Source organism: Xiphophorus couchianus, chromosome 12 (genome assembly GCF_001444195.1).
Source record: "Xiphophorus couchianus chromosome 12, X_couchianus-1.0, whole genome shotgun sequence".
Taxonomy (NCBI): Eukaryota; Metazoa; Chordata; class Actinopteri; order Cyprinodontiformes; family Poeciliidae; genus Xiphophorus; species Xiphophorus couchianus.
The window spans coordinates 29678633-29692392 of record NC_040239.1 but is presented as its reverse complement, the minus strand read 5'-3'; the positions used below and the strand labels follow the sequence as shown (position 1 = coordinate 29692392).

The following is a 13760-nucleotide window of genomic DNA, read 5'->3' as shown; positions in this document are numbered from 1 at the left end:
TACTTCTAAACTTTGTTTTCTCCCTAGATTTACAGCGTTTGAAAGTTGAGCTTCCCGTATACTGCAACCTCAGACAGCACGCGCTCAAAGGCAGCCATTGATCTACCAGTCAAAAGCAAAGCCTTGGAACTGCTCTCTGATCAGCCATCCTACTCACCCCCAACCTCCTCTCTCTCTCTCCTTCTCTCTCTTTCTGTTACCCTCTGTGGCAGGGAGCATCACTCCACGCATCCGAACTCCTGAAACTGGGTCAGATGACGCCATTAGGAATATCTTGGAGCAGGCCAAGAAGGAGATCCAGTCACAGAGGGGCGGTAAGGATAAAGGCTACGAGCCACGAGTCACAGTTGACAGCTAAATTGATTGGGTTTTATTTTTAAATTGACTGACTTTCTTATCTATTTTGATCGCTGCTTTAAAGCTGCAGTATGTAACTGTTAGATAAATATATATTTTTCCATATTTATTACATCTCTCCCTGTGTTGTGTCAGTTTAGTATGAGACCGATAATCTGTGAAACAAATTGAGCTTCTCCACCTCCTCCATGAGCTGCTAATGCTGTCTGAAAAAATGCACAGTTCCCAGTCAAAAACAACCAATCAGAGCCAGGAGGAGGGGCTTAGCGCTATCAATCAACCTCTTGTACGCCGCGTAGTGTGCTACTGGTGGAAAAAACATCTTACCGTTACAGAAAAACCGTTTGTTCGCTGCCATTGGTAGCTGAGCTAACTAGCCTTAGCATTCATGGCAGACTATGTTGTGGTGAACCAGCACCACCGCAGGCCTTACAGTGATTAACAGCTCTAAGGCCCTCCCCCTGTCTCTGATTGGCTGTTTCTAAGTGGTGCAAATCTCCAATTGGTACTTAATTATAGTTCAGTTTTTTCACAGATTATCTGTCTTATTATGATCATTTTAGCAATCATATAAAAACAATAAAAAGTTACATAGTGCATCTGTAATGGATCTGAGTTGTAGCGGTCATTTAGAATGTGTGTGTTTTTTTATTCATCAATTTCTGCATACAAACAAATATTACATACAAGCAAACAGAGGTACTGACCTACAAAATAACCAATGACATATAAGAAAAAACAACAAAAAGGGAACAAATTAAAATGGATAAGACAAAAAACAAAACACAAAACATTACCAAGTGGTGTCACAACAAACATGGAGTTGTTTTTTTCTTGTTTAGGTGATGGGAAGTCATCTCTGAGCAGCTCATCTGGCCGAAGCAGCAACGGAGCAGGCAGCAGCTCTGATGAAACCATAAAGAACATCCTTGAGCAGGCCAGGAGGGAGATGGAGGCCCAGCAGCAGACGCTCATGGAGATGGAGGCCTGCGGAAGGTCGTCCGCCGCCAGCTCCGGGGTCCAGGTGGAGCGCCTGGGGCCCCCAGAGCGCTCCAGAGTCCTCCCGTTGCCCATCTCCATCAAACAGGAGGACGGGGGATGCATCGCCGTGTGCATGGCCAACTCCATCAGCAGCCCCCAGACGCCGCTCAGCGTCCTCTCCCCGGCCGCTTTCGTTCAGAACATCATCCGCAAAGTCAAGTCGGAGATCGGCGAAGCCGGCACTTACTTCGATCAGCACTGGTCTCAGGAGCGGGGAGCCATGATACTCAGTGGCGGCGGCGGCTCCTCTCGGCCCTTTAGTTCCGTCTCTCCCTCTTTGTCTTCCTCCTCCTCCGGGCCCCCCACGCTGTCCCGCACCTGGCCCCGCCTGGAGAACGGCGACGGCCTCGCCAACAGTGAGGAGGTGTCCAACGCGGACGACGAGCTGGGCCTGGGCCGGCCCGTGGAGGTGAAGGTGGAGTCGGACACCTCGGTGAGCGGCGAGTCCCCCGGACCCAGTCCGGGCCGTCTGTCCTACTACCCGGCATACATCCCGCGTGCCCTGAAGCCCACCGTGCCCCCCCTGACGCCGGAGCAGTACGAGATGTACATGTACCGAGAGGTGGACACCCTGGAGCTGACCAGGCAGGTGAAGGAGAAGTTGGCGAAGAACGGCATCTGTCAGCGGATCTTTGGAGAAAAGGTGCAAAGTTCATCATTAACATCTGTTAGTCCTCAAAGAACAATGAAAACTTTCTGTACGCAGGCATCTATTCTTGCCACAATAAATTTTGCTGGACGATAAATTTTCCCAGTACTTATTGCGATAAATGATAATGTTGTTGCTTTGAGACAATTTTCAATTAATAATCATAGTAGCATAATTGTGCAAGCACACCTTTTTAGACCTGTCACAATAACAAATTTTACCAGACAATAAATGTTCCCAGGTATTATTATGATAAACCATCATGTTGTTTTGAGACCATTTTCACCTTTTCAAAGACTAATAAACTTTTGTTTTGTACAGAACAAGCCACGCTGGAACTGGAAGACATTTTAATAAAAAACAATACATAAAAAGGAAATAAAAACCTACATACATCTGAAACCATAAATCAAATGGATTATGGAGTCTCTAAAAAATATTGCCCTTCAAAAAATGTATATATTTTTTTGTCTGAAAAGTTACTAGATATAGTGACAAAGTTGCTAAGTTGGCAACTGACTGTTGTTAACGCACAGACGTGACCTGGTGAGTGAGTCTATTGCTCAATCCTCTCAGACCAGAGCTAAAGGGGACAGTGGCTGATATTCAGACCGTTGAACATGTAAATATCAGCCAATCTCCCAAAATTAAGGAAATTATGGCATATTTATTGGTGCACCAACAAACCCAATCACACGCAACTGATGACTGTCATGAGCTATGATACACGTTTCATTTCATCTCAGTTGTGATGCTATTACTTTGTAATTAAAGGTATAATTTGTGATTTTTGAGGTTAAGTTACTGGCAGGTAAGTTAATATCTTACGTCCATTGAATAACTATTTTGGTTTCTTCATTTAGCATCAATCTAAAACAAGTTTGTCCAAGAAGTTGAAGCGAAACCAGAGTGAAGCTTTGCTGTCATGAATCAACTCACAAAACCACTGCAGTGATTAGCTTTAACACTGTTTAACGGACCTTTACATCAGCGTTAAATTTGCACTTATTTAAAAGTGGATGATCATTTTATGTTAGGCAAACTTGAAACGTGTGCCTCAGAAGGGAACATGTAGAGTTTCTGTTTAACTCTGTTGTGAAAGTGGTACAAAAAACAAAATATTACAGTAGTTTAATCAGACGACATGTCGGAGATTTTCACACTGCCACATTCATCAGACAGTTACTCTGACCAAACACTTGATATCTTTTGTTCCCAGTGGCGGCTCACCACCTCCTACCTATTCCTGTGTAAATAATCTTTGACTTTTATGTAAATAACCGCCCACTGCAAATAAAAGTTTAAAAGTTCAGAAGACGTTTTATAAATTGCTGTTATTTTCTGGAGAGTGGAGTTGACTTAAAAGACAGTAAAACTTTCGCTCTTGGCCTCTTCCAGACTTGCAATTAGCTTTGTCCTCCAGGACATTCTTATCTGGATTTATATTTAATGAAGATGCCAAAAGAGTTATCCTCTGCAGGTAAGATGTTAACCGCTTATATAACCTTTTAAATGAACTTCACTTGAAAATATTCTTTAACGTTTTTCTTGTCCGGGCTCCCTGTGGCCTAATTTTAACTTCTATAGCTGTAAATGATGTCAGAATAAATGAACCGAAGGAAAAATGTTGAATCGTGAATTAAAAGAGGCATGTCTACCTGTAGAATATTGTTTTAAACACTGAAGATCAAATAACATTGAGATTGTTGTTGAAAAATGTGTGTGTGTGTGTGTGTGTGTGTGTGTGTAACTTTTACCTTTAAGTAAGTGATGTTCAAATAGATCAATATATCACTGAATTTAACAATATGATATTATAAAACACTTACATAATCAAGTATACTGCAGTTTTAAAAGCAAAGAGAATTTATTTTTGAGTTATTAAATCACATTTTTTGCTCTAGAGTTTATTTCTCAATCATATGAATTATAGCGGCTGTAGAATGCACAAATGATTTGTGGTACACTGTCTCCCTCTGGTGGCACTCTACTGAAAGTCGTCTAATATTTATCTTTAGAGCACTAGGATTTAATTTCACCATTAAAATAACAAATATTGCGATCGGCTGACTCAGATAGTGAACATAATTTTATTTCTATTCATTAAATGCATCAAAACTGGGCACCTCTACAATATTCAGCACAAGATTCACCATCATTCTTTGTAAAGGTATTAACCAATGGTATCAACTTTAATATATAAAAATAAGGTTAATACACTTTGATGCAAAAATTGGAAGAATTTGGAAATTCCTTCATGTTTTCTCTTTTATGTGTTACAGTCCTTAGAATAAAACAATCTGTAATAGTAAAGACAGGTAAGTGTCTGTGCCTGGTGAGCCACAAAGACAGATTTGTATTCCTAATATATCATTCTGTTTGTGCTGAATAGGTTCTGGGTCTCTCTCAAGGCAGCGTCAGTGACATGCTGTCACGTCCCAAACCCTGGAGCAAGCTGACCCAAAAGGGCCGGGAGCCCTTTATCCGCATGCAGCTGTGGCTACTGGACCAGCTGGGCCAGAGCCTCAGCCAGCCTCCGAACCAGGGCCACACTCAAGGTGAGCATCCACACACAGGCAACATGCAAAAGTACCATATTCTCCGGACTATAAATCGCTCCGAAGTGCAAGTCTCAGAAGACAAAAAAAAGCATCATGAAGAGAAAAAAAAAACTTACAAGTTGCATTTATTTAGAAACATGATGGAGGCCTAGTCCATGTTGATGAAAAGCTCTGGTGACATCTTGTGGTCAGTTGCTTCTTAACAAACTTGCTAAAACTGTCGGCTTTGGTTTGAAAGTTCTGACAGTTTCTGAATCACTGATATCTGTGCTCTAAATCAGAGTGGTCAGTAACGACTTCGCTCCGCCAGTGTTCTGACAATCTGGGCCGCCCTGTCAGATATTCCAAGAGTTTGATTAAAGAGGACTAAGCTGGATGGGTGTGAATGTATTCTTATAGTCTAGGAAGTACGGTATCAGAACAACTTTATATGCTGCACTAACAAAACCTTTTGACGTTAGCAGCTACCTTACAGGAAGACAAATACTAATGTAACCCACATGAAATATTCTTAATTCCAGATAAAAGTCCTGTAACAGCCCAGTCCTGTCCCTCCCCACCACCCAGTCCAGCAGAAAGCAACCCGAGTCCAGTGGCTGAGCCGGTCAGTCTCTCACTGGAGAGCAGCAAAGAGAACCAGCAGCCTCAAAGCCTTAGCTTGGGGTTGCCCAGCCACCCAGAAGGTGGGAAATCCACTTCCAGTCTCATGGGTCTGCATCAGCCTACGACCCCATTAGGAATCCAGGAGCTGGTGGCCATGTCTCCAGAGCTAGATACGTACGCCATCACCAAGAAGGTCAAGGAGGTGCTAACAGATAACAACCTTGGTAAGTCTGAGTTTACTATTCCCTCTGGAGGGGCAGGAACCGTTTTAATGCAACATCTGCCACTTGGTTTTGACAGGCCAGCGTCTTTTTGGGGAGACCATCTTGGGTCTGACTCAAGGGTCGGTGTCTGACCTGCTCTCCAGGCCTAAACCTTGGCACAAACTCAGCCTAAAAGGCCGGGAACCCTTTGTCCGCATGCAGCTATGGCTCAATGATCCGCACAATGTGGAGAAGTTGAGAGTCATGAAAAAGATGGAGAAGAAAGGTGGGGACCGAGACCTACTCACGGTTTGAAGTTTGCGTGCCGGTTGTGTAGCCTAATCTCGGTGGATGTTTGTGCTTGCTAGCTTACCTGAAGAGGCGGTACGGTCTGCTGAGCACTGGCTCTGACAGCGACTCGCCCAGCACTCGCTCCGAGTGTGTGAGTCCGGCCCTCGCCTCGTTGGACTTGTGTCCCTTCAACCAGGTAAAGAAGCCTCGGGTGGTGCTGGGAGCCGAGGAGAAAGAAGCCCTGAGGAAAGCGTACATGCAGGAGCCGTACCCGTCCCAGAACACCATCGAGATGCTGGCGTCGCAGCTCAACCTCAAAACCAACACTGTCATCAACTGGTTCCACAACTACAGGTAAGGCCGATTGTATTTATCCTGTTCAGTATACACCATTTTCCAAATTATTATGCAAATTGGATTTAAGTGTCATAAAGATTACATTTTTTGTTGTGCTATTAAATTTATAGATGGTATTGTGTGTCAGGGCTCTTTGAATCACTATGATTAATTTCAGAGAGCTGGTTGATTAGTTTGTCTGCTGAGCTCAATTAAAGGAAATCTACTTAAGAAGGATGTTCCACATTATTAAGCAGGCCACAGGTTGCAAGCTATATGGGAAAGAGAAAGGATCTCTGCTGACCAAAATCATCAGATAGTGTAGTGCCGTATGACAAGATATGAAAACATTAGATATTTAATGAAAACTGAAGCGTTATCGTTCTGTGAAGAGATTTGCGGCTGATTCAGAACAAATTTGGTTTGTACAGATAAAGGCAGAATGAGGAAGGTTTCTGTTAGACAAATTCATTGGATTAAGAGATCAGCTGCTAAAATGCCTTTACAAAGCAGCAAACAGTTATTTGAAGCTGTTGGTGCCTCTGGAAGCTCAAGGTGGAGGATCCTCCAGAGGCTTGTGGTGCATCAACCTACTATTGGGCCCCTAACCAGAGCTCACAAGCAGAAACGGTGGCAGTGGGCCCAGCCGTACATGAAGATTCATTTTCAAACAGACTTGTTTACTGATGACTGCTGTGCAACCCTGGATGGTCCAGATGGACACAGTAGTGGATTGGTGGTGGATGGTCACCACATCCCAACACGGTTGTGACGTCAGCAAGGAGGTGGTGGAGTCATGCTTTGGGCTGAAATCATGGGGAGAGAATCATTGGTCGAACCCTTCAGAGTCCCTGAAGGTGTGAAAATGATCTCAGCAAAGTATATGGACTTTCTGACTAATCACTTTCTTTCATGGTTCAAAAAGAAGAGCCGGACTTCTGTAGCAAAATCATCTTCATGCATGACAATGCACCATCTCATGCTGCAAGGAATACCACTGTGTCATTGGCTGCTATGGACATAAAAGGGCAGAAAGTAATGGTGTGGTCACCATCCTCCTCTGACCTCAACCCTATTGAGAACCTTTGGAGTTTCCTCAAGCAGAAGATCTGAGGGTGGGATGCAGTTCATATCAAACCAGCAGCTCTGGGAAGGTTTTCTGACATCCTGCAAAGAAATTCAAGCAGAAACTTTCCACAAACTCACAAGTTCAATGGATCAAGAATTGTGCTGTGATATCAAAGAAGGTTCTATGTTAACATGTAACTCTGTCTGTTAAGATGTTTTTGATTGAAATAACTTTTGATTTTAGTACATGTGACCACTTAATGCTGCACAAAATGTGCTCCATAAAATGTTTAGAAAATCTCCTGTGCATAATAATTTAGAACAGTGCCTTTTGAGTTTTTTATTTTTGAAAAAAATACTGTTCTCATTAGGAGCTTTGTTCAGTAAAATTTGATTTACACTGTAATAGTTCATGACTTGAAAATTATACTGACCATCATTTGTGTTGACTAGTTAAGAAAATCTGAGAAAATATCACTTGCATAATAATTTGGAACACGGTGTATGAATACAACACAGTTCCTTTTAAAAGTATTCTCACCTCTTGAGGTTTTCGTATTGTTCAGTCTGACAACAACCTCAAACTTCAATGCATTTTATTAGGATTTGATATGACCAGTGTTGTCAAAGTCATTTTGAGCTTTATCAAGATGATGAATGTCCTCAAAGGGCCGGTTATGGTAGAGCGTATTGAGAAACCACCTAACTGTTGAAATATGACTAAATAACTTCCTCTTCATTCAATGAGTGCTTCTTAAAGTTAACAAAATTGAACATCTTTTCACATTGATGTAATTTAGCAATATACAGATAAAAACCGCTTGATTTTGGGAGTACGGACATTTTTGCAAGGCACTATTTCTGTCTGTGCTTTTAGAGACTTTTTCTAAATAAATTGTTTACATGCAGGTCCAGGATGAGGCGTGAAGTGCTGATGGGCGGTCTTCCAGATAATGACACAGACGCCGAGCCCAACAGCTACTCCCCCTCAGTAACACGGAGCCCCAACTCCGATGGCGAGGACAAGAGACTGCTGCTGCCCTCAGGACAAACCCACCCCGGCCTTCCTCTTAGCACTACCGACGCACTGCCTCACGTTAAACAGGAGGCAACTTACAGGGAAGAGGACAGCATGGACGGGAGGGAAGGGTCACAGAAAGAAGTAGGAGTACAGTGTTTTCCCGCCACCATGCCGTTGTCCCCTTTGAAAACCGAGCACGAAGACTCCGCCTCAGGCTGCCGCGAGCCCCACCCGGCTGGCCAGAGCCCGACGCAGGAGGAGGGCGCACGCAACCAGATTCAGGGACTCCACCTCGGCGCAGCGTCCGCGGACGGCCTGCAGCGAGCCAACAAGTCCAGGTACGATGGAGAAGAATCCGGGGAGTCGCCCATTGACCCGGTCAGCTTCAAGGCTACATCGGAGCCGTGCCGCAGCAGCCTGGAGGTCTCGCTGAACTCGCCGTCTGCCGCGTCGTCACCCGGCCTCATGATGTCCGTCTCCCCCGTGCCCTCCTCCTCCGCGCCCATATCGCCCTCGTTGCCCAACCAGGCGACAAGCGCCAACCACGGCATGGACGCTAACCCGCTTCCTCCATTCCAAAGCCCCAAACTCAACAGAAGCACTCAGAGACGCAACGAGAAAATGGCCAACCTCAATAACATCATCCACAGGCTGGAGAGGGCAGCCAATCGAGAAGAAACACTGGAGTGGGAGTTTTAGGGCCTGCTTTGACGTGTCTCATCCAGAAAGACTGCTGCTGCACACAACGAGGAAGAAAGGTTGGATGGAAGCTTCTGGACCTGAACGGAGCTTGGCTCCTTGAGGCAGTGTCGTCTTGGACTGGAAACAGGAATGCAGAGGAGAACATGAAGCTGAACTTCCTACAATAATTTAAGAGTTAAAAAAAATTTATAAAAATGTATTTGTTTTGTTTGTTTATTTTTTTCTTTTGATAATGCATACTACTTTGAAATGTATGTGACAGCGCTAGCTGTTGTTTTAACTTATTGGACTTGACATGAAGACTTTTGCAGCTATGGTGTCATTTAATGTACACTGAAGTTCTGAAGATTGCCACTGGGTGAGATTAAAAAAAAAGACCTCTGTCTTAAGCCATTAAAAGCACTATGACTATTTGAAAAAAAAAAAAAAGACACTGACCAAATTTGCTACTTTTTGAATAGCAGTTTTTCAAATTTTGTCTGTCAGACTGGACAGTTTAAGTCAAGTAACGTGAATTCCAATTACTGACTGAGGGATAGTCCTTTAAGACTCTAAATATACAACACCTTGTATGTACTTAGTTTCTTGGTGATATGTTTTGAAATCTTTGTAACTCACACGTATAAAATGTGGTTGTACATGTTGTAGAATTGTCTGCAATAGCCTTCTCTAAATCTGATGTAGCATGGTACTCACCTGACCCTGTTATCCTCTGTAGTTAGTCACCTGTGATTATACTTGAGCGAAAACGAACAAAAAAAAAAAAGAGGTTACACAACAAATAGTTGAAAAGCCTGCAAAAAAGGAAAAAAAAGTTAAACAAAGGAATATAAGTGTTTTATTTTATTTTTCTCTCTTCTTTTTCTTTTTTTTTTCTTTTTTTTAAGAATACTTGAGGTTTACAGTTTCGGGCCCTTGTACCTTTTGGTTAAAAGTGAAAGCTGCGCTTCACTTGAGCCGGGTTTACACAGTTTCTTTCAGACTTACCTCTTCGACCCTCAGACCGTAAACAGGCCAAGACACACGGAGCTTGGTTTACCTCAGATTAGGTTCACACACATCACGCTACAATCATGCATTTCATGAACAGAAACGACAGATTTGACTCAGCAGAGGAGGAGCGCTCTGCCTTCGGCTACGGGACACTTCGCCCCTCCACTAATTTGTACCCCTGGATTGCACCCATTCACTTAAACCATCGCATATGTTTATTTATCTTTGTAGTTAATAGGCACAAAGTGCTAACTACTGTAGATATCTATGTATACTGAAGTTTAAGAAAAACGCTTTGATTTCAAAACCAAGACACCCAATGCCAGATTTACAAGGATTGAGCCTCTGGACTAGAGCCAGTTTTGATACCCAATAATAAAGATATTTTACTAATGAAAATTACAATCAGGCCTGTCAACATTAACGCGGTAATGAATATGACATCGTTAATATTACATGATGCAGATTTATCGGCTTTCCTATTTTGACCTAAAAGCCTCTCTTGTGTGGAAGATTACCTCGTTCCAGGCTGCGCGTTACACGGCCTTGTACTGCGGTCAGCAATGCAGATTTCTGCAGTAGTTCCATGTTGTCCTAAAAAAATAACAAAAACAGAATTAATGTCATAATTTTCAAATACTTGAGATTGGTTTGTATTTATAAAAGAAATCCTAAATATTAATGCCGTTGACCTCATATGGGTTCAGGAGTTATGTAAAACTCATAGGAATTTGTTGAATGCAAAACATTCGTAAAAAATAAATATTTGGCGCCCCCCAAAATTGGTGCCCTGGGCTACTGCCCCTTTAAGCTCTTTCTAAAGTCTCACCCAGAAGATGCCAGACGATGTGATAACAGTATTCCTCTGACGGTACGAAGCAGGGCTGCCTGTCTCCCAGGTGTTGCTGCACACTGCCAGTCAGCTGGCCTAGTTAAAGCCCCTATTTTGTTCTCATACCTACAGAAAACGTATTTCAAGTCACATATAGACAGTTGTGGCATAGAAACTAAAAGAGCGCCATGTCTCATTTGTATTAATGCAGTTTTAAAAGTGCAGTTGTAAATTTTTCTAAATAAAAACTTTTACATAATTTGTTTTATTATAGCTCAGCCATGTTATCTTATTGCTCTAGCTTATAAAATTAAAATCTCATCCTGGCCGATGTCTCGAAGTATAAAGTATATTTATGAATGAAGAGGTTGGAAGGCCTCCTTGCCATCACCCTAATCTTCTGCTCCTTCCAGATTCTCAGGCGTGTCGAGCTCATTTTCATTTTAGGCCACATCAACATCAAGAATACTGGATTGTGTTGATAAAATTACCCAATTACAAACTGTTAAAATATTAATAAATAGCTGTCTTAACAATTGATGCGATCCTCTTAAAGTTAAATATTGAACATATTTTCCACCTTTGTGGAATTTGGCAAAATATACAAAAAAAACAACAGGGATTTGACTTATGAAATAATATTCTATTTGAAATAATGTCCTATTCAAAGGTTTTATTTGTAGTCTAGAAGGCCACATGAAAGCTTCTCTTGGTGCCAGATGTGGCCCGCGGACCTTGAGTTCGACACATGCGCTGTTGGATTCAAGTCGGGGCCACTCTGAACACGTGACACGTTTCACGTAGAAGAAACACGATGTTGAAATTAAAAGATGAAAATGGAATCTAAATCTGCCGGATTTATAAACGTATGTATATTGTTTTCAGAAAACTTCATTTCACAATTTTTATTTTTCACATATTTGGGTTTCCGATTCCCATTTTGGTTTATTTCTTTACAAAATACGACAAATGTAAGCCTCCTTTTCAATCTAAACTAGCTCCTGCTAGTAGGTATTATTTATTCACCCACTGTTATTAATTAACAAAAATGAACAAATTGCTAACTCTGTTTTGTTGGGGTGGGGGGGGGGGCTGAGTATGCGACGACCAAAACTTCCAAGGTATAAAATGGTGACGGGGCGAAGTGAGCCTCTGTTTAGTGGCTCAGGTGAGCGTTCCCTCCACTGAGAACCAGCAGGAAGCAGGGTGCGTGGGAACGTTCTCCTTCGTATGTGTACAGATGCTCCTAACGGGTAACTTCTGAACTCAGTCGGGTCTCTCCCAGTCGTGAGAATAAATGACACTTTAATGCAGTGGTCCCCAAACTACGGCCCGCGGGCCAGATGTGGCCCGCCTCCACATTTGGTCCGGCCCCCTGAACAATACCAGAGTATTTTCATATATTTGCATTTTTATTTGATAAGTTGGACTTTTGCAATAAAATAAATGTTCCTTAGTAATGAACTTTATTTATTATTAACTACTAGTTAGTAACTATTTTATACATGCATATAATTGACCCTAACCCTTTTTTTTATGTGGAGAACCCAGTGTTATTTGGTTATTATTTATTTCATAAATAGTGTTATTTCCTGTCTTTTGTTCTCTGAAGAATCCAGAAAAGGTTATTTGATTGTGCTTTCTGAAAAACAATACATTTTTATGTTTAGCACTCTTACAATCGTCACACTTTTTCTGTTACAAACTGACCCCGGCCCCCATCAGAGAAGGGACAACTTATGTGGCCCTCACAGGAGAAGGTTTGGGGACCCCTGCTTTAATGGAACAGCTGCCGCGCGCGATGCAACATGGTCAACGTAACACTGCTGAGATGAGATGTGCACCGACTAAAGCTCGGTATATCAGAAAGCACGATGCTTGTCATCATCCTAAAACCCTTCAGTCTGTAAGTAAGGTATATTAAAGAGCAACCCCCCCCCCCCCCCCCCCCATATTATCTTTGATCACTCGTGTATTGTGTCTGTAGCCGTTTCTTTGTCATGCTTGCAGGATGTTCTTTATGTATTTTGCCTCTATTTTATACTCTGAACACTTACCTACATATCCAATACCTCCTGTACGAACTACTTGCAGCACTTAGGTTTTTGATAATTGTGGGAACTCCGAGAACTTTTTTTCCACTATGAGCGTCATCCTTACTTAGCGTCCTCAAAAGTCTTGCCTTTACTGTATTGTTGGATTTGGTAGTAAACACTTGCACATGTCTACATAGTTCAGAGGACTCGGATTGTATTATGTAGAGCTATATATATTACACAATTATTAAAAAGAAAAAAAAACATAAAAGTAATCCTACATCCTCGGGACAAAATGTGCTGAATATATTGAGATATAGTGTACAGATTTTAATAAACCAAACTCTGTCGAGCCAGTTCTTGTCTGGCAAGCTTGCCCACGTTTTAGACCTTCTCTCAGGGTAGTCTTGCTTTTTAAAGCTTTACTGAAACGGTTGCTCTCATCGGTGATGGTGATCATGATAAACATGTGGTGTGTAGAGAATGACTCTGTTGTGCTCTTCAATAAATGATGATGTGGATCTTGTACGGTCGCTGGAGTTTGAGCTGTCTCCTATGAAGTCGCGGTTTGCTCGGAGGACCGACGCAGTTTTTGTAATTCACCGCGCGGATGTGCGTCAAAGCACAGCGCAGACCGGAAGCACCAGAAGGAGGCTTGTTGGGTTGCTTTTTCTAAGATCAGCGGACTTGCTCTCCAACGACACGGTTTTGTTTTCCTCTCGGAGTCGGAAAAGCTTTTGTGCCGCTTTTCCAGCAACCATCCTCTGTGCATAATATACTCTGATTAGATTTGATTAGATTTTCTTATGGAGAAAACGTCATTGTTTTTCATATTAACATGGTCACGTGAAAAGAAATGTATTTACCCTGACCGTGATCTTCTCATGTAAACATCATCTAATTGTTTTTGCATGCAATTAATTCTGGTCACATGACAAGGGGATATAGACTGGGTTTTTTGTGTGTGTTATTCTTCTTACACAGGAACGGTGAATCCGAACTTAAGGTCCTTTTTACATTAGCAATGTCCATGCATGGTGCAGCTGATTTATATGACTTGCAGAATC

General features: G+C 42.3%; 1 protein-coding gene across 4 annotated transcripts in view; it reads left to right on the top strand.

Annotated features, from left to right (window-relative positions):
* cux2b (cut-like homeobox 2b) overlaps positions 1 to 11965 on the top strand; it is a 150142-nt gene extending 138177 nt beyond the window's left edge. For all 4 annotated transcript variants that reach the window (XM_028033996.1, XM_028033995.1, XM_028033994.1 and 1 more), the window contains exons 16-22: positions 213 to 314; positions 1200 to 2041; positions 4440 to 4605; positions 5130 to 5435; positions 5512 to 5700; positions 5783 to 6059; positions 8019 to 11965. In XM_028033996.1, coding sequence (XP_027889797.1) covers positions 213 to 314; positions 1200 to 2041; positions 4440 to 4605; positions 5130 to 5435; positions 5512 to 5700; positions 5783 to 6059; positions 8019 to 8829 — 2693 coding nt within the window. In that variant the 3' untranslated portion in view covers positions 8830 to 11965. The remainder of the gene's footprint in view (positions 1 to 212; positions 315 to 1199; positions 2042 to 4439; positions 4606 to 5129; positions 5436 to 5511; positions 5701 to 5782; positions 6060 to 8018) is intronic.
* The last annotated feature ends 1795 nt before the right edge of the window (positions 11966 to 13760 follow it).